This window comes from Melospiza georgiana, chromosome 1, assembly GCF_028018845.1.
Source record: "Melospiza georgiana isolate bMelGeo1 chromosome 1, bMelGeo1.pri, whole genome shotgun sequence".
Classification (NCBI taxonomy): domain Eukaryota; kingdom Metazoa; phylum Chordata; class Aves; order Passeriformes; family Passerellidae; genus Melospiza; species Melospiza georgiana.
Genome location: NC_080430.1, coordinates 82,888,851 through 82,908,174, shown reverse-complemented (window position 1 = coordinate 82,908,174; position 19,324 = coordinate 82,888,851). Strand labels below are relative to the sequence as shown.

Here is a 19,324-nt window from a genome sequence, read left to right as displayed (position 1 = left end):
AACTGTTTGTTGCCTGAATCATGGAAATGAAGAAATGCTTCTATTTTCCCTTCCAGCATTACAAGTGCTAGGATGAATATGCCAGCTCTTCTGGCCTCCTAGACTATACAGCTGTTGTTTACTTTTAAAATTAAAAAAAAAATAAAAATTCTCTGTCCCTTACATTTTTTAGAATTTCACTTTAAATGCACAGAAATGGTCCTTATTATCATATTTGAGGAATGTGTTCTGGGTGTTGGGTTTTATTTTTGGTATGGGTTAAAATAAATGATTGTCCTAATGGTTCAAGAATTGGACCCTTCTGTAGTCAAAAGAGTTTGGAGAGTCCAGATTAAAGTCTGATGGGTCTCAGTTTTTCATTCCCTCAGGGAGATGGCAAGATCAAACTCTGCCTTCCTTGAGCACTTACTGGTTGGTGGCTGGAGAGTAATGAAATTTCCTCAAGAGGAGATCGAAAGATGTTATTTTAAAGGAAATGGCATCTAAGGGTGATGGAGTTGGTGATAAAAAATCAGCTACCCCTTCTTTTGTGAGCATGTGGCCTAGCAATGTTGAATTGCTATCGATGGTTACGGAAGTGAGTAAGAGAAAGCACATACTGGAGTTTCCACTGTTTAAAAGAACTGAAAATCAAACAAAAACTGAAGCTTAACAAGGAGAACATTGGATGAAAAGAAGTCTTACGCCACACAAACACACACACTCAAACACACGCACACGGAATACTATGCATACATGGACACACACGAGTAAGAATGTGTATTTGTATGGTAGGCTCTTGGAAATAGACATTCTTAGCAAATATGGATGACAGATCAATTGTAATTTATTTTCTTTTAACACTGTATCATCATAAAGAAAACTGGTATAAATGAAAAAAAATCTATTTCAAATATCTACATCTAAAATTTTAGGCAGTGAAAAAGCACTTTGTTGACAAGGAGTGTGGAATGATGAATGTTAATTGTCAGAAACTGCTGAATGCCTTTTTTTTTTGAGTTGCCACAAACAAAGTCACATATCAGAACAAACAATACTGCTAAATATTCCTTTTTGCTTTTTTTTGATTTTTTTTTTTGATTTTTTTTTTGTTAAAACGCACCGGGGAAAAGAAAACAAAAAACTGGAAATTCATACATCTTTCAAAATTTGAAATTGAAGCAATATTTAGAACCATAGATGAAGAAACACTGTGGCATTGGTGTAATATACACAATGCACCTTTTTTTTTATCTGTAATGTACATCAAATACTTTACAACAATGCATTAACAAAAGGCAAGAAACATCTTGCTGTACAGAGGAAACCCCAAATGCAACTTGAAGCCTAGATTCACAATGAATGAGGATATTAAACAAGGTGTGAGAAGCTGTTCCCCATAAAGTATGTATGCTGCTCAGTAACTTGTGCTTAACTCTTGACCCAGATCCACTGTCATGTTCTTCCTCCTTCCTTCAGCCACGTTCAATATACAGCACTGAACTTTAGACTCTACAGGCCAACAGTAAAGTTGCCCCACACTGTAAAATATATATATGTATATATATATTTCTTTCTAATTACTCCCAGGTTTAGCTTTCATATCTTTTAGCCTTCTAAAAAAATCTCTTAATTTTCTCCATACTGGTTATCTGTGCCTTCCTATGGAACAGGCTTTAACAAACTAAATTTGCAGGAAAAAAAAATGTCTCGTGGTATGCATGCACATGCACAGTTCCTGGAGCTTTTGTATCTGCCCAAGTCTCAAACCCAGGAGTCGGGAGAGGCTGGATAGTGGCTTGTTTCATAGTTAAGTTCACTATAGGGACGAGCAGCTGAGTAGAAGTCGACGTAGTTGCCAGTTGACTTTAGTCCCAGGTGCATGTTGTATTCGCTTGCAGGCGGACGATGATGCACTTGGTCCTCAAAGAAGGACTCGTCATAGTTTCTTGTTGAATTCTGAAATGACTGATATGGTTCATAATCTTTTCTGCTGGGCTCCTGTGGAACTGGCTGTGTTGAAACCTGAAAGACAGCAACACCCACACCTTGTAAGACACAACTTGTTGTAGGCAACAGGATGGAAGGAGTTAATCTTGCTTACATTTCTCATGCTAAAAATACAAAATTGTGCATTATCTTAACTTCTGCTCAAAGACAGGCCTCTAACCTAAGGTTGCCATACTTTTTTTCCAACATCCCTAGTGAATCTCTGATTTTATAGCTGAGACTTTACTGAAATCTGAAATGTATAAACACATGCTTACTATCCTACAAGACTATCCCCTGCTTCATTCCACCTCTGTAAGGTGGGACAGACTTTGTGGCTGCAAAAGGAGGTAGCCTGTCATTCCTCAGATGGCTATCACTGGGAATACCAATGCTCAGACACCAATGTGAGAATACTTTGTGGATCCTGCTGCTCTGTACATGTTAGTAATGTTCCCTCAAGATGGCAGGAACAGTCGCACTGCTATGACCCAAACTCCTTGATATTTGTTCAGAACAAGTATCTGCATTGCACTCTAAGAAGGGATTGAAAAAGGCTGCCTAAGTTCACAACTTTTAGCAGTCCCACAAGTGATGTTACAAGTTTTGGTCTGATATTACAACTGCACAGGAGAGTGTAACTACTCTAGTTCCCATATTCAAACACAGTTGTTTGATTTGGACACATGAGCAAAATTCTACATGAAGCAATGTGTTTATCTGTGATGTTTTTAAATTTTTCCCATTTCCATATACAATGTTGCACCAGTCTTTTGCCATCTGGAACAGTAACATTTTAGTCTCTACTTACCTGGTTATGTTTGATATCTTCAGCAGGCGCACCATATGAATTCCTGTACAAAGTTGAGATTCCAGTGTTCTGAGCTGCAGAGAGAGAAAAAAGCAGGTTTACCGAACATGCCTCTTTGGCCTCAAACTGAATTCTTCATTAAGTACATCATACAAAGCTGTTTCCCACACACAAAAGTCTTTAAAAGCATCTGCAGGCTTTTCCTCCCACTGAATGGTCATCATCTTTGCTTTGGTGTACATACATCTCTTTGGTATTTATTTATTAATGGTAACAGGCTCCATGCCATGCTCATAACAATCTTGTGCACTTCTTATATGCATCAAAAAATAATTTCATATAAATCTAGCATTCAATAATAAATTTCAGGTTATAGATGGGCTTATATAACACATGTAACAAACAGCAGCTGTAAATATTAAGAAACATTTCAGTTCTTTCACTTCAGTTGCACAATGTGGATCATTAATCCTACAGTCATTTTGCTTTATTATGAAATTATTTAAGCATAAAGTGATTAAATATAAGTGACAAAATATATATATGCAAAAAGTAATATGCACTTATACTGAAGAGGTCTGGCCAAGACAGTCTCAAATACATGACTGCTGTCACTGCTGCCACTTTCTTCTCAGGTGTCCTACTACTCAAATCCACAGACAAAACTGAGCTATGAGTTTGAAACTGGAGTATTTCTAAAGAGGAGGATGATATACAGTCTTGCAAAAATTTATTTCTGACCCCACCCCAAAAAACTCCAAATGAAAAGCAAAGGATATTCCTTGCAAAGCTGACTCCACTGAGCCGTCTGATTTGGCAATGTAGCTGAAGCTTAGTTTGCTTGTAGGACTTGAAAGACTGTAGTTACTTCTCATATTTGAAAGACTGTGAAGATAGCATTTTGTGTGGCTGCTGCACACTTTTCATGCATTATTAACTTTCCAGACATTCTAACCAATGACTGAATGCTGTTATGAGGATTCTTACTATAAAAGAACAGGCCTGAAACTAAAAATTGAGTAGCTGTGAATCAGAGTCACGAGTGGAACTGAAACACCTCGCTCATGACTACTCTCAGGTGTCTGTGCAATGGCAAAAAACCTGGAGGCACCAAGAGTGGCCTTTAATACTTCCACAGCTCAAAACCTGTGACAACAAGTGCTGAGCATCAGAGCTGAAAGCTGGATCTGGATCCAAGTTAGTCACATCACTAGGAAGAACCATGTTACTGAAGATGTAAGCACTCTTTCTTCCTTTGGCAATGTACAAGCATGGACATATGCACGTGAAACTTCCTCTACCTTTCCTCCCACCACTGCACCCCTTCTGGAGAAAGAAATGGCATGGCCTTAAGGCAAAGCTGACTGGAATACATCAATTCTGGTCTTCACATCTGCCATGGGTTCCATGATGAGGGTATAATTTTTGTCAGTTTGATGCACTGCTCCATGTTGCTGCTTTCCTGATCTTAGATGGTTTTTCTTAAAGATCTTCACTGTTTGTGAAAACAGGATAAAGACAGGGCTTATATGGTGGCTTGATGAGCTCTAACAGCTGGAAAATGAGACTTTTCATTTCACAGCCATTAACTGATAGGGGTGAAACCCCTCTTGTTCCTTGAAGAGCTGGATGCAATAACTAAGAGAGTGCAGAGTCCTGTGTAGGAAATGGAGGAGAGCTCCAGAGCCAAGTGCAGCATGACCCCTTTTTTTAAGGTGGCAAGAATATGAACTCTAGTGACAGATGGTGGTTGGGCTCCTCCTGTGGTAGATACTCTTAATTCTATCTATATGCCAACAGGCTGTAACAGATAGAAAGAGGAAAAATGATGGAAAGTAGTGCTTGAATAGTTTTCTTTGGTTGTCAAAATTAATGCCAAAGATGTTGTCAACATTAATGCCAAAAGAGTTGCTCTGCAGAGGTTGTCACTGTTCAGGTTACATTTTGTCACTTAAGGGATTTTTGAGACTTGACTGTTATTTCAGTGGGTTTCTTTATATTCCACCTGCAGCCTCTGCTGTGGTGTTTGAAAATACCCCTCCTGATGATCTTTAGTATTAGAGAAGTTTGCATCAACGTTGCTCTTTATGGTGCATCTCATGACAACACAACTCTCAGTAGTACAGCTGCCAGATCTTTCCTTTATAGCAACTTTTTAATGCCATTTTTTTTGATTTTCTTGCTTGTCCCACAAAATGGCAGAAGTTTTGTTATACAAATTCCTCTTCTCAAGATCTAAAGATACTCAAGTATTTCAGACATCCATTTTGTGAAGTCTTAGTTCTTAAAAAAACATTAAAATGACATTCAATGTATTGGACTGGCTAGATGGAGGAAGAACTTCTTGTAACCATTTTGCTTTTATGAACATATGTGCCAAGACAAGTGGGTTGGAAGTTTCACACATGTGAGTTTCTACTCAGACATGACTGGACATACTGAGTTCAGACAGGTCAATGCTGTTCCTGGTTGTCTGATGTCAAGAGCAAAAGACTGGTACAAGGTGCAACTGTAATCTGAGGGTATTATGAAGAATCCGATGAAAATAGCAAACTGGACACATGCTAATTTGCTTGTTGTCCCTTCAGGCAATTAGACATTAGGAGGGAGGTCATGACCTTTCCATATTGAGATATACAAAGACATGTGTACATATGTTCTGCTATTAGCCATGACTATTATAAACCTAGAAATAGTTCAGAGTTGGTGTGTAGCTGTCCAGTGCACTACTGTGACATTTGCACTGATGTGCTCACAAATGTCACATACCAGACTGAAATTTTACGGTCTCTTGGATCACATATTCTGCAATGGAAAACTGATAATTTCAGCTTATGAAAACAGTTGCAAGCTCTGTGTGGCTGACTTCACTGCAGTGATGGGGATACAAATTCAAAAGTTAAAAATGAAAAAAAAAAAGCCTTCTCAAACCCTTAGTAATATTTTCTCAAAGCAATAAAAACAATGAGACATAAAATGCTTGACAATAAATCCCAGGAGTTCAAGAATAAGAAATCTTGTCTTAGGCTAGCTTGGAGGTTGAGGTAATTCTGATTCTGAAGGAAATGTAAGTCAAGAATGTAGCTGCTAGCAGTGAATGCAGCCCTGCTCCAGTATCTGCTTCTGAATATGCAGGTGGAATCCCTGGGAACTCCATTCCCACTCTGCCATGATAATGCGAGCAGTTGACTCTTGCTATCCAAAATCAGAGGACAAATATACAAGAAAGGAGAGAAAGAGCTAGATGAATGGACAGATAGTGTGGTTAACTTCTGATTTTTCCTGATAATATGTATTTATCAGTATAATAAAACTGTAGAACAAATGGAAAGAGAAGTCAATAAAGTATTTTTAAAAATAAAAAAGGCAAGAGAAGGGAAAGGAGGAAAAGGAGAAAGAAACAGAGATATTTCTGCAGCCCCATTTCTTCACAGAGAAGTGAGAACCAGCTGAAAATTAAATTAAGAGAGAAGTGATCAGCGTGTGTGTTTATGTGTGTATTTTATGCATCTCTAAACATCAGTCCATGATAACACTGAAGAGGCAAAATTGTGAACATTCTAAAATGAATACTATGATCAACCTGCAGTACTTTGTGGCTCAGTCGCATAGAGGGCATTATAGAAAAACAGCTTTCTTTCTCCCTTCTGTTCAGTCTTCTAGGTGATACTGGTTAAAAAAAAAAAAGTCACATAGTTGCCTATAGCAGTTTTCTTCAAAGAGGACAAAAATTGAAAATTATGTTACTCAGTGGTTTACATGACTAAGATGTCATTGACCAAATTCATCCCCATATATCCCAGTCACTTGATTAATGGTTTAACATTCGGCATTCAGATCTTGGAAGTGCTTATTCTGAACACATTTACAGACACTTTGGAATAACAAGATGCTAGCCTTCTGCCCTCAGGAACAAACTGATAGCAAGAAAGGACAGCTCTGCTGGACAGGTAGTCTTCCTCATCTGGTATCACACAACCTACTTTTTCTGCTATTAGCAGCAGGTCTCCATTTAAGAAAATTTAGTTCAACACAGTAAAGGAAAATGTTTCTGTGCCTCACAAATCTTAGGTAACAGAGATCATTACCTGTCACTACCACTGCCACCTTCCTGCACAGTGAAAAATGAGGTAAGGGCATGAGAAAATATTACAGTGCATTATTGTTTCTGAAAACAACAACAACAACAACAATAATAATAATAATAATAATCATCATCATCATCATCTGAGCACCTGTAGCACCTGATGGTGGTTTTTTTTGTGTTCCAAATATGCATGGACTTGCCAGTGAGTTTAAATAACCAAAGTATTCATGATTGATTCTCCACAACCAAAGGAAAAAGGAATTAATTAGATGTTTTTCTCTGCCGCTGGAAGAGAAGACACAGCATGTTGACTATGATGTACATATTAGTTCACTGAGGGAACTAAAAAAGTAAAAGAAACCTCAAAGAAGGAGTCCCATGATGGTCCACAGGGACCTTATCTTCCCTGTCCTGAAAGAAAACAATATGGCGTAAATAACATTATCATGTGCACTTACAGTTCCCATTTCCCTAAATGGAATATAATAGCTTTTGTCTTAAAAATATACTTTAGGTGACAAAATTTTGTAATTGGTTATTATTTTCTACAGAGAGGAGAAAATAGACAGTACATATAAAAGGCATCATAAACCTGTGAAGAGGGCAATGAAAACTTTGATATTGTGCCTCTTTTTTTTATCTATCCTCGTGAAATCAATGTAAGTTACCGTCTTCAGCCAAACTGTTTACTTCATAGATTCTCCATTTTCCCCAGAGGTTCCCTGACAAATCCTCAGGATGGCAGGAAGCCAACATTCCTACTTCGAGAATCCATCAAAAAACCTTCATTTCAGTCTCAGCTCAAAGGTCATAAAATTTTTCAACTATAAACTGAGAAGAGCTTTGGAGAAGAGCATGGAGACAGTCATAGATAAATTGGGACTACAGCTTTGGCTCTACGCTCTGTGTAAAATCCCTAAGTCAAAGCAAGCTTTGTGTAATACATCAGCTTGGCACAAAAGTACAAGAGCAGATCAAAATATGTGTGTGCCAGGTGGAACCTGAGAAAACATTCATCTAAGTCCCGTCCACGTGGATGTATCGGCTGCAATGCACTGTCAGATGCACAAAAGGAAACGCAGGCATCGTAAGAAATGTACTACGTGAACTTGTATTGGGCCACTCAAGCAAAGTCAAAATGTCTCACAAAATCACAAATACTGACTTTATATGTTTTTTAAAATCAAATATTTATTATTTAACGAGGTACAATTATGTTACATAAATTCCATGTTGAATATTGATGAGCAAAACTCCTTCTGTCATTTTCTTTTGTTCTTATAATGGTGCTTAATTTGAGCTTAGACGAAACGTGCAGAGATTTGGTGATCTGAAAGAGAGAAAGTTACTTGTTAATTCCATATTTATTTGTACATTGTTCATGTAAGATTGTGAAATATTACATTTTTTTATTTGAATTAGTTTGATTCTCTTTCCCCTCGCTGACCTCAGGAGCTGGAAAGACAGCTGATAGCTGAGTATGATGCTAACAGTTTCAAGTTTCCTTACTAAAAGCCCACCCAAATAATTGACCCATATAGACAAAATACAAGACAATATTAGAGGAAAACACAATGGAAAAATCAAAGTGGAGTAAAGGTTTCTGAAGCAGTATAAACCCCATGATCTGAAAATTATACTGTGAGAGAAAGGAATTAAGGGAAGTAGGAATCAGACAAGAAAAGCACCACATTCAAAAAGAAAGTGAAAAGGGGTGTGAAAAAAGAAGTCAATTTTCTTAACGTGTGGACAGAGGCAAGACTATATGCAAGGAAACCCACATATTCAGCATGGAGACACTGTATTTTGGTGAACTTCCTGATACAATTTGCTAATCTGAATTTACAGATACAGCTAGAACAAAATACTACTGGTTCTGCCTTTTCCTTTCCAGCCTGATGCTCTTATTCCCGAGATTCACCCTTTACGGGTCCTTGACAAATGGCTGAAAAACACATCAGTGCTTTCCTTCACAATCAGCCAAGCAGGGGCCACTGAACTCTTATGGAAAACTACCTCGTGCAGTGACTATGAAACACTCAAAACAAGACAGACACGTAAAATGCAGTACCTTGACTGAATCTTCTGTACTTGCCCGTAGTACCCTACAGAATTCATTCAAGACACTCCGAATTTCTGTGGTTTTCAAATGCTCTTCACTGTCATTCTTCTCTTCAGATTTCCACCTTCAGGCTAATTAACGCTCCATATTGCATTTTCACACAAGTTCCAAGGCTGTTCTTTAGGTTTTCATTACATAATCACATTTAACGTAGTAGATACAGTGTGAGTATCTTCATATCCTGAATACAGCCTTGAAAGATGGATCTTATGGATGGATTGATGGTGAGTCACCATGTTCCTGATGAGCAACTCATTCTGCCTCTGAGAAAGACCTCTACAGAGGGCATGGGAGAAGGTAACTGGCATTCAGACTTCTCACTGAGATTTTCTGCCTGCCCTGAGGCAGCATTTGGAGGAGACCGTGATGCTTGGTGCTGTATAAATGTGACAAAAAGTTCAATAATGGTTATACCAGCCCCATGATGGTGCAATGGTGATGGAAACCAACACGTATTTTGCAAGAGAATTCATGAAGAGGTACAGTGCCGGGAAAAACTCAAGATTTCCTAATTACTGAAATGGTAAGAGATTAATGAGCTCACTGGGGAAGAGAGGCCTTCAGAGAAACCTGCAACAGATGCTACAACATACACAGAAGTTACTGCGTTTAAATCAGCCCCACTAGGAAAGTAACATGGATAAACTTTACAAAGAGCTGCAAACTTCCTATGAATACTGACATACAAAATAAGGTAACTCATCCTGGAGAGCATTCCCTGCAAAAGACAGATGTTAGGGATCACTGCACATGCTCAAATATACCAGTTAATTCAAAGTGATCAACCAACTTCCTCCTGAAATGAAAACAAATGTAAAATTGAAAAAGACATGCAAGATTTGATTTAGAGCCTTTCTTCTGTGAAGAACCATGGTGTTCACAAATCATTTTCACATAGTCTTGTATTCATTCAAATATATCTTCAGTTGTATTTCTCAAGGTGGCTAAAACTTGGGAATTAATGAAAGCAGGTTGACCCTTTTCCACAGTGCAGCAAGTCCAGGCAATCCTATAAAATCAGTGTTCTATCACAGCTGATTTATATATATGCTATGCAAGCAAAATCTCACCTGTCATGGTGTCTTTCCTAGAAGTGTGTTCTCCCTTGCTTCCATGGTAAGTGGCGTTAGTTCCAGTTGATTCATAGTCTGTTTTTCTTTCTTTTAGGCTGATCATTTCCCGAGGTGAGGCTGGGGCACTTGCTAGATAACAAAAATGGATTTTTTCTTTTTTTAATCATACATGACTGAAAGTAGGGTTTAACTCTTGAGTAAGCACTCCTGTAAAGTTTACATCTGTTAGTTTTCTAACATGAAGCTGATCGAAGAAACACTACCACATTATGGAGGAAAAGAAGAGATGCTGTTATTTCAAGGACAAGGCAAATGTATTTATTGGACAATCAACTGCAAACATAATTTTATTTCTAAATGTTAAATTTCTTTTTACTTACATCCAACATCTAAGACGATTGCTATTAAAGAAAAAAAAAAGTTCAACAATATTTTTTTTCTCCTTTTGCTTTTCAGTTTCTTTAACTTGTCAAAACTTTCTGGTTATGGGCACTTCCATTTTTCCCTCAAAATGGTTACTTTATTTCCATTGAAAAGACTTAACTTTCAACTGTGTGGGAAAAACCCTTATAAAACTACCTTCTTCCCTTTTCTCTTGGAAGTAAATAAATTAAATTATTTGAATGGAAAAGGGAAGAAAAGAACACCTTTTTCCTCCTAGAAGACAGATATCAAAGAATGTCTAGCAGTTAAAGGTAACTCAAATAATTTCTCTGTCTTTAAATAGCTATATGTGTCAATAACTGCCATTAAAGCAACAACTGCTACATTAAGCTATTTTTATAAAAACTAAAGCCTTCATCACCTATACTCAAGGTACAGCTAAAAGGAGGAAAGCACAGGTAGCACAAAAGAGAACTGGGCTTTGTACTCAAGTCTCACACACTGGAGAATGTGGAAGTGATCACTGTCACTGATCATGAAGCCTTAGAGCTTGCAAAGCTTAGGAAAAGGAGAAAAGCAAAGGAAAAAAATGATGGCTTTCAAGTGAACTGACTTCAATATATTTAGGTACTGGTTAATAAAGTGCACTTTCCCTGTTGTAGGGGGCAGGAGGAGCACAGGGTGAGTGGCAGAGCTCCCCAGGGCCTCGTAAGGGCACAGTGGCACAAACATTACTTAAGTACTGGTGCTTGCCCCTGCACACTTCCCTGCCTCCATCCAGGTATTTGCTATGTAAAAAGAAGCTCAAAAACAGTAACAATCCCTTTGCTCATAAACAAAGAAAAGAAAAAAAATTAAAAATGTAATACAAACTCGTTGTGAAGACTGACCTTGTCCAGCATCTCTAAACTATGTTACATTTTTTAGTTGAGCAACAGTGAAGTACTTGCACTCAACTATGGAGTAGGGAAGCACAAGCGATGTTGAATTCTGCTTTGATTGGTTTTGTTGGTTCTGGCCTCTGAATTTACAGAGCAAATGCAGGACAGATGTTCTTTCTTATGAAGCCATTAGAATTGGGGATTGCTTTTAAACTGTTTGCCAATAGTGATGTAAATCTAAAGCTGATAATCCAGCAGATATAAAGAAACATGACGTTAAACCACCAAATCAGCTAATGGCAGCTTGAGTCTAATGGGGAGAGGGCCAGAATGCAAACCTTGAAAAAGCTGCTAGCAGAGAGACACATTTTGTTTCACATACTCTGGTAATGGTTATAAACACTGGTGTTTTGAACAAAATTGACTGATACAGATAAAATCATCTGTCTCTGTTCCCTGTGGGAATTTCCTCGCTCCTCCCATGAGAGGAAAACTACTTTCTGGAAAGCATTAAAATGCAGAATCAACCCTCTTTCAGAGCTTTTACTGGAAGCAAAGATGAAGAGTCTGGTTGATATTAGACTGAAAATTGATATAACGTTTTTCTGCTCTAATTCTTAAAGGACACAGAAAAGTCTTTTATCACCCAGTCCTAGGGATGGATGGGATGGTGTGAGTTCATTTACTTCAACTCTTTACCCCAAGGTAGGATCCAGCATACCAACATAATTCTTGACAGATTTTAATCTGGAACTAAAGATCTCTAATGACAGAGATCACATAACTGCTCCAAGCACTCTGTTCCAGTGCTTTCTTTCTGCACTGCTAGGAAATGTCTAGCCTGACTCCTTGCTGCTCATTATTTCCATTTGTCTGCTATGAAAGCAGAAAAAGTTCACACCATTCCTCTTCATGGCTGGCTGTTACATGCTTGAAGACTTGGTGTGTACCTCTTCCCACTGACTCCTTCTCATGTCTCTTTTACCTGAGTTAAACAATTTCAGTCCTTTCAGTATATTCTCATACCCTAATTTTTCCACCTTCCAATTAATGTGTGCAACTGACAAAAATTGCCAGATAATTTCTAAAGAACTTTAGAAATTAGGAACGTCACCTAGTCAGACATTCTCCTTATAACTTATTTTTAAAGGACTGGTTAATTTTTTCCCTTTGAACATTACCTCAAATTTCTCAGGATCACTCTGAATTTCAATGATGCCCATCAAAGAACACGAGTGTCTCCCAGGTTTACGTCACCCACAAAGTTAATAGGTAACTTTTGCAAATTACTAAAACCACTGAAGGGTACTGGACCCAAGCTAGGCTCTAAGCACAGCATTCTGCCATTTTGGCAATAAACAATACCCTTTCCTTGTGAATGGTTTTCAGTAAGTTTTTTATTTACCACATAGGATGTTTTCTGAACTGTTGGCTAGCTTGCCTTAGGCTTTTCCATAAAAATGTTGTGTGAAAGAGTCTTACTGATCATAGGGTATTGTACTTACTGACTTTTCTTTCTGCAAATTCTTGTAGCAGGAATTCAGATGGATTTAATAAGAGAAATTGGTATTGAATCGATGGTTGAATTTGATATGGATACTACCAGACATACAGCAACTTATGTTATTATGTAGAAATAGATACTCCTAGAACTAAGTAATATCTTATGTTCCTACTACCTCTGAGCTATTCAGGTTCTGATTATTTGTTCCAGCAATTTTCTAGACTGACATTGAGCTGACTGGTATGTAATGACATGGGCTCTTCCTTCAGAAACAGCCACTATTATTTGTGCTTTTCCAGTCTTATGATAACTGAGGATGGCAGTAAAATTTCATCCAAAATTTAGAGTAACAGAAGTGAGAAGATGGCTCTGGCAAGAGAAAGAACTAAGATCTCAGGGCCAGACATTTCAAGTACCTTGCACATACAGTCAAGATGAGCTCTTTATGGACTTGTGTAAGGGCAGATTTTCAAAACAGAGTAGCAGCTTTTGCTGTACTTCTGGCTACATTTTCACATCTCCTCAATTGTTGCTCTGCAGGACTAAGATACAGCTTCTAGATAATTAACAAAACAATTTTCTTGAAAAAAACCTATAGCATGATGGTAATAATAAGTTTGGCAATTTTAATCCTAAACCCTTTGTGTACCTATGGAATGACAGCATTTGACTGAACAAGCAGCAGAAAGGCCACTGAAAGACTGTCAGTGCACTCTGTTTATCTTGAAAATTTTTCACTGGGAATGATTTTATCTAATGAAGGTATGTTTTACCTTAGAGTAAAGTGAGGGAAAGATTACCCGATTTCTAGATAGAAAAATTAATTTGCACTATGGCATTAGTTGAGATACTTACATTAGTTCATTGTGCAGATCACATAAAATTGATAATAGCTGGTGTAAATATACTATCAGTGTTAGGAAGACGTGTAGACAAATTTATGGAACTTACATTTGTTTATGTATACATACATACCCAGAATAAAAGCTGACAAAAAAAGTAATGTGGGTGTTTAAAATTCTGCTAAGTATGCAAAATGGTCATAAACCACATAGTGGCTTTCATGACTAGCAAAGTGAGCAACAGAATTTCCTGGTGGTACCAATGGATGCCATTGCCCTGGGATCTAAACAGGTAATCCCCATCAAGAAAACATTTTGGGAGAATTTATGACAAAATGTTATGGAAAAATCTTTCTTCCGTAAAACTTTACGAGGTGCTAATGAAAAAAAATTAAATCCTGTTTTGACCTAATAATTTGGTGACAGTAAAGAATACACTTTGTGCCCTTTCCCCAGAGTGAACAACAATCCAGATGTTAGGGAAAATGACGGTGATGGATTTTTACCTGTGCCTTTGCCTGGGCCTGGCCTTACCTGAGCGGTTGTTGGGAGACATGCGCACGGGAGAGATGGAGGGCGTGCGGGATGAGGAGTACGGTCTTTGCCGATCCCTTTCTATTGTTGAAGATGAGGCTACAAAGTGATACTGTGACCATCCATCCTGCAACACCAAGAAGGGTGACAACGGTCAGTGAAAACGCCACACGGCTCCCTGCTTTAAGCAGAGTATTCTTCTCTGGCGTTTTCACTATGGATACACTGGTAGGCTGCTGTCTTCTTCCTGCCACTGGGTGGTAAGGGTAGTTAGTGGTACAGGATAGGATGTGCTGACTGTGCTGACACAGCAAGATTGAAAATAAATGGAGAAAGTTCTATAAAATGACAAATCTCAGAATGACTCAAATTATTAACACTGTTTTAGGATATTTGTTTAATAGTTCTGCCTTTTTTTCCAAACCTAAATTTTCACATTGCAAGCAGCATTGGCTTGAAATATTTTTGTTTGCTTGTTGCTTGAAACATTTCATTCTGGCTTGAAATATTTTTCATTTATATGGAGTTTTGGAATAAGAAGATTGGGAAGTTCCAGGATTATCAGTCTTCTTTTTCTCTCATGCTTGCATATGAGAGAAAAAGAATCAATGCATTTTGTTCCAGCTTTGATCAAGGCATATAGAATGAAATTATATTCCTCCTATTTAAAACTGCGTTCATGGTGATGTATTAAAAAACTGCAACAAAGTAATACAAATACTAAAACCAGCTAGTTCAAAAATAAAAAAGGAAATGGTTTATTCCTGCACCATAACATAATGCAATAAACCAAAATAATGTACTTCACATTTTTAAAAACGTATTATGTATAGTCTGAAACTATCGTGAGAGCATAAACTGATTTCTGGTAGTGTTCTTATTAAATGACAGTATTTCATTTAATTATTCATTTAGTATTTCATCTGCCTTCAGTATTGATAGATTGCAACTGTCTTTATTAGTTCTTAATGTTAAATCTAAATCAGTAACACTGAGATTTCCAGTCTCACACAGTTTTAAAAATGCCCACTTTCTGTTGGACTCAGGGGAAATCGAGTCACGCACCAGGCATGGTGCTAAACACAAGTTTCGCAACAAAATGCTTAAAGAAATAAACACAATAAAACATTACCAAAAACCAGCTGGAATTCTCCTCATGCTCACAGAAGAATAATTCATGGTTGGGGTAGTAAAGACTATTCTCATCCCCTAACTCAGCTATTCCACACATCCAGCAATGAATCCCACACATCCAGCAATGAATCCCACACATCCAGCAAAATGTCTTTGCTCAAGGTATCTGACTTTGTTCCATCCACAGAAACCATGGGCACCTGGCTCTCAGAAGAGAAGATGGGTTGAAAATCCCCTTTCCACGAGACTCTTAGAAAAGAGGGCTCATCAAGACTGTGACACAGCAGGAGGAAAGAAGATACACTTCTTGTAGAGGAAAATTTTATAAACAACTTAGGACAGCCAGAGGTGACACCTAACTATGGGTGCTGAATGACTGTATTCCTCATGTAATGCATTTGTACTAACAGGGGTGCATCTCAGCTGCAATTTCAAAGACAAAAATGAGCAAGAATGAAATCTGGCCTACGGCATTTACAGTACAGTCAGGACTTTCCCTGGAGTCAGCAGTGACTGTTTGTCCTCTATTGCTCCTGTTTAAGACACATCACTGAACTGCACCTCAAAATTAATCACAGTCATATAAGAAAATATAAGGGAGAAATCTTGTTAATTAATAAAAATAAAAATAAAAATAAAAAATAAAAATTAAAAAAAAATTAAGAATAACTTGAAAAAAGAAATACTTGATCTTTAATACAACTTCTTCAAACGAAAATTTTCTATATACAACATTTCCAATCTATATCCCATCTCCAAAAAGAAGTTTCTACACAAACCACATCCTCCAAGCTAGAGGGAGGGTTCATGATAACAGAAGAAAAAAAATCTGTGAAGCCCTAACTCCTTAAATCAAATTGGAAATTACTATACATGATATGTATATATATATAAAATACATGCATTTTAAAGAAGACATAATAGTTTATAGTTAAAGCTGTAAGTCCATTAATCTTATCCAAGTTATTGGATAGTTAAGTCCAATAATCTTATCCAAGACTACAAGTAACACATATAGCCTTATTTTTTTGTCTCTGGTTGACAGTAACTTGTGCATTCATTTCTTTATTATGAAACTGAAGGAGCAAACATGTAAGAAGCCTATGCCTTTATCCTAATGAAGAAAAATTGTTCTTCTTTCTCCTTCTCTGGGGTTAAGAATTTCTTACAAGAAAGGTGACTATATCTCATGTTGTTGCAGTTTTCTACAAAAGAATTTATTTCTGTTAAAAATAAATTTTCTTTTAAACAGAAGGAAGAAAGGGAAGCGATGAAGAGGACAGAGTTCAGATCTGACAAAAGGAAAAGGGATGTACTCACTATTCATTACTCTCTGCCTGCAAAAGAAGAGACATCAACCATGCTTACATAGAGCAAGGTAGAAATGTTTCCAGTTTTGTGGATTTGCATACATCCATGGCCAAGTATACTCTCCTTTTGCACTCTTGTTTCCCTCAAGTAAAACCCTCGCATATTGTTCAGGAAAAAGTGACAAGAGTCTTTCCCTAAGTCTTTCTTACTGTTTCGTATTCCATTGATGTTGCATCCATTAATACCTGCAGCCTGTTTCTGAAAGGAAGCGGATGAAATAAATCCCTGGCACCTGCACTGTCCCACAGACTCTGCAGGATCAGCACATGGCACTGGTTTGGCTGTGCAGGATATCAACAGGCCCTTTGTCAGTGCTGCTTCCTCAGACACAGCCCTGTGAGGTGCCTGAGCAGCAAGGAGAGCTGCTTGGATGCTGGCACCAGCAGTCTTTTTCTGCAGCGGAGTTTTTCCCTTCTTCTCTTCCCTGCAAATTTTCATTTTTCTCTCTGGTGACAATAGTGCTTATAATGAGGCCTTTAAATAAATTCTGCTACAAACTCCTAAGCTGGCAAGCCAAATCAGCTCAATAAGACAAGTGAGGCAAACAATAAACTCTAAGGCAAGTTTTGTACTGGCTTGGCATTGCCTTTGACTAAACAAGGCACACACCTATCACTGTATGATGACTTCCATGGTGTTTTTCCACAGACTGCAGGCAGCTCCCAGACCTCACAGTATTTCAAAACCCTAATACTTTCAAGTTATTTATCCTTAGCTCTCTTCTGGAGCAAGCAACAAGCTTCTTTCCTTGAAAACATAAACAGTTTGTAACAAATTTATTAAAACTATACCATTAATGATTCCAAAAGCTATTAGTATTAAATATTGAAACTAATTTTTAAGAGCCTAAAGGGGGTATTTTCAATTTAATGGCTAGATAAATACCACCTGACATGATGGCTGCTTTCATTATTTTGTTTCAGGTCTACTGCCTGTAATGAAATTTAATTAAATTGACTTGGATACTTAAAGGTACAGTATACAGCAGTGTCCTGAAGAGAAGAAAGCTAACTCAAGAGCAAAGTATGTGAGGCTGAATTTAAGAAACCAATTTACTAGCCACAAATGTGATCTAGGAGAGGAAGAGGAAGACAAAAGGATGTGACAAATTGGAAAGCAATTCAATGCAATTCTGTTACAGAATGGATGTATTTTTTAAATGCAATGTTAAATGTATTTTGTTACATTAATTAATAGGTGACAACTGCACAGTACAGGAGGACAGAGAACAAACAGAGTACAGAAATATCACTATACATCCTTCCAAAACATCTTCTACTGGGCATTTGTCTATATTTTGACTATACTGAATATATTCATTGTACTATTATATCAATTATACTTTATAAATTCCAAATGCTAAAGCTTGTTTGGTAGTGACATGTTTCTGACAACATCCTCTTGGACAAGCTGCAGGATTAAAACTGGGAAGGGAGTTGGATGATCGTTATAGAAAATGAAAGTGATATTGTAGTCTCTCAGAACACCTTTTACTGGGCTTATGGGGTGAACAGGTTCTTTATCTCCCTGCTCAACTTTCAGTCATTTTGAAAATAAATCATTTTCATCAGGCCCATGTGAAAATAATTATTTTGCCAGGATGACTAATCTTATTGCACCAAACACCTATTGCATGTGTCTCATGAAAATATAATTTTCTTTCTTTCTTTCTTTCTTTCTTTCTTTCTTTCTTTCTTTCTTTCTTTCTTTCTTTCTTTCTTTCTTTCTTTCTTTCTTTCTTTCTTTCTTTCTTTCTTTCTTTCTTTCTTTCTCTCTCTTTCTCTCTTCCTTCCTTCCTTCCTTCCTTCCTTCCTTCCTTCCTTCCTTCCTTCCTTCCTTCCTTCCTTCCTTCCTTCCTTCCTTCCTTCCTTCCTTCCTTCCTTCCTTCCTTCCTTCCTTCCTTCCTTCCTTCCTTCCTTCCTTCCTTCCTTCCTTCCTTCCTTCCTTCCTTCCTTCCTTCCTTCCTTCCTTCCTTCCTTCCTTCCTTCCTTCCTTCCTTCCTTCCTTCCTTCCTTCCTTCATATTCTCTTTGTGTTTAAAATGTAAGGCCAAAATGGGAATCAGATTTCTATTGTGATTGCAAGAATTTCAAATCTTCAGAAGTCACTGGTAGGGGAGTCTGATTTGAGGAGAAGATTTGTGGAGGTGGATGATATCAGACACACCATTTTCTCTCTTGTAGTACAGTAACATTGTGAAGACTGAACTAAATTAAGTCCTGATGGGAACTGACAACATGGTGACTCAACAGTTCCCAACAGGAACAAGGAAATTCCAGGAGTCAGGAAGGGTACGGCGCCTAACCTGGACACCACACAGCATGCACTCAGAAAGAAATCCCACAACAGTCCATGTGCCAATAGTCATGCAGCAAAAGTGAAAACAAGCCCTATCTTCTGGCTGATTAACTTCTATAGGAAGACACTGCCTTGAAAAGCACTGAGTGCTCTAGAAGAACTGTACGAGGTATGATGGCTGTGTGATGGCTCAGTATCTTTCAGTGTTGAAGAGCACAGCCTGCTCTGACTCCTGGCCATAGGTGTTTGAACATTGTCAGGAACAGAGAAGAGCAACTTCCTGTAAATGGGAAATTTCTAGTAGAGAAAAAAAATT

At 37.7% G+C, this 19,324-nt stretch overlaps 1 protein-coding gene across 5 annotated transcripts in view; it reads right to left on the bottom strand.

The window, feature by feature from the left end:
* Positions 1–807: 807 nt before the first annotated feature.
* Positions 808–19,324, bottom strand: part of CTNND2 (catenin delta 2) — a 635,183-nt gene continuing 616,666 nt past the window's right edge. For all 5 annotated transcript variants that reach the window (XM_058042059.1, XM_058042075.1, XM_058042094.1 and 2 more), the window contains 4 exons: positions 14,207–14,333; positions 10,059–10,190; positions 2,780–2,853; positions 808–2,004 (listed from right to left, as the gene is read on the bottom strand). In XM_058042059.1, coding sequence (XP_057898042.1) covers positions 1,744–2,004; positions 2,780–2,853; positions 10,059–10,190; positions 14,207–14,333 — 594 coding nt within the window. In that variant the 3' untranslated portion in view covers positions 808–1,743. The remainder of the gene's footprint in view (positions 2,005–2,779; positions 2,854–10,058; positions 10,191–14,206; positions 14,334–19,324) is intronic.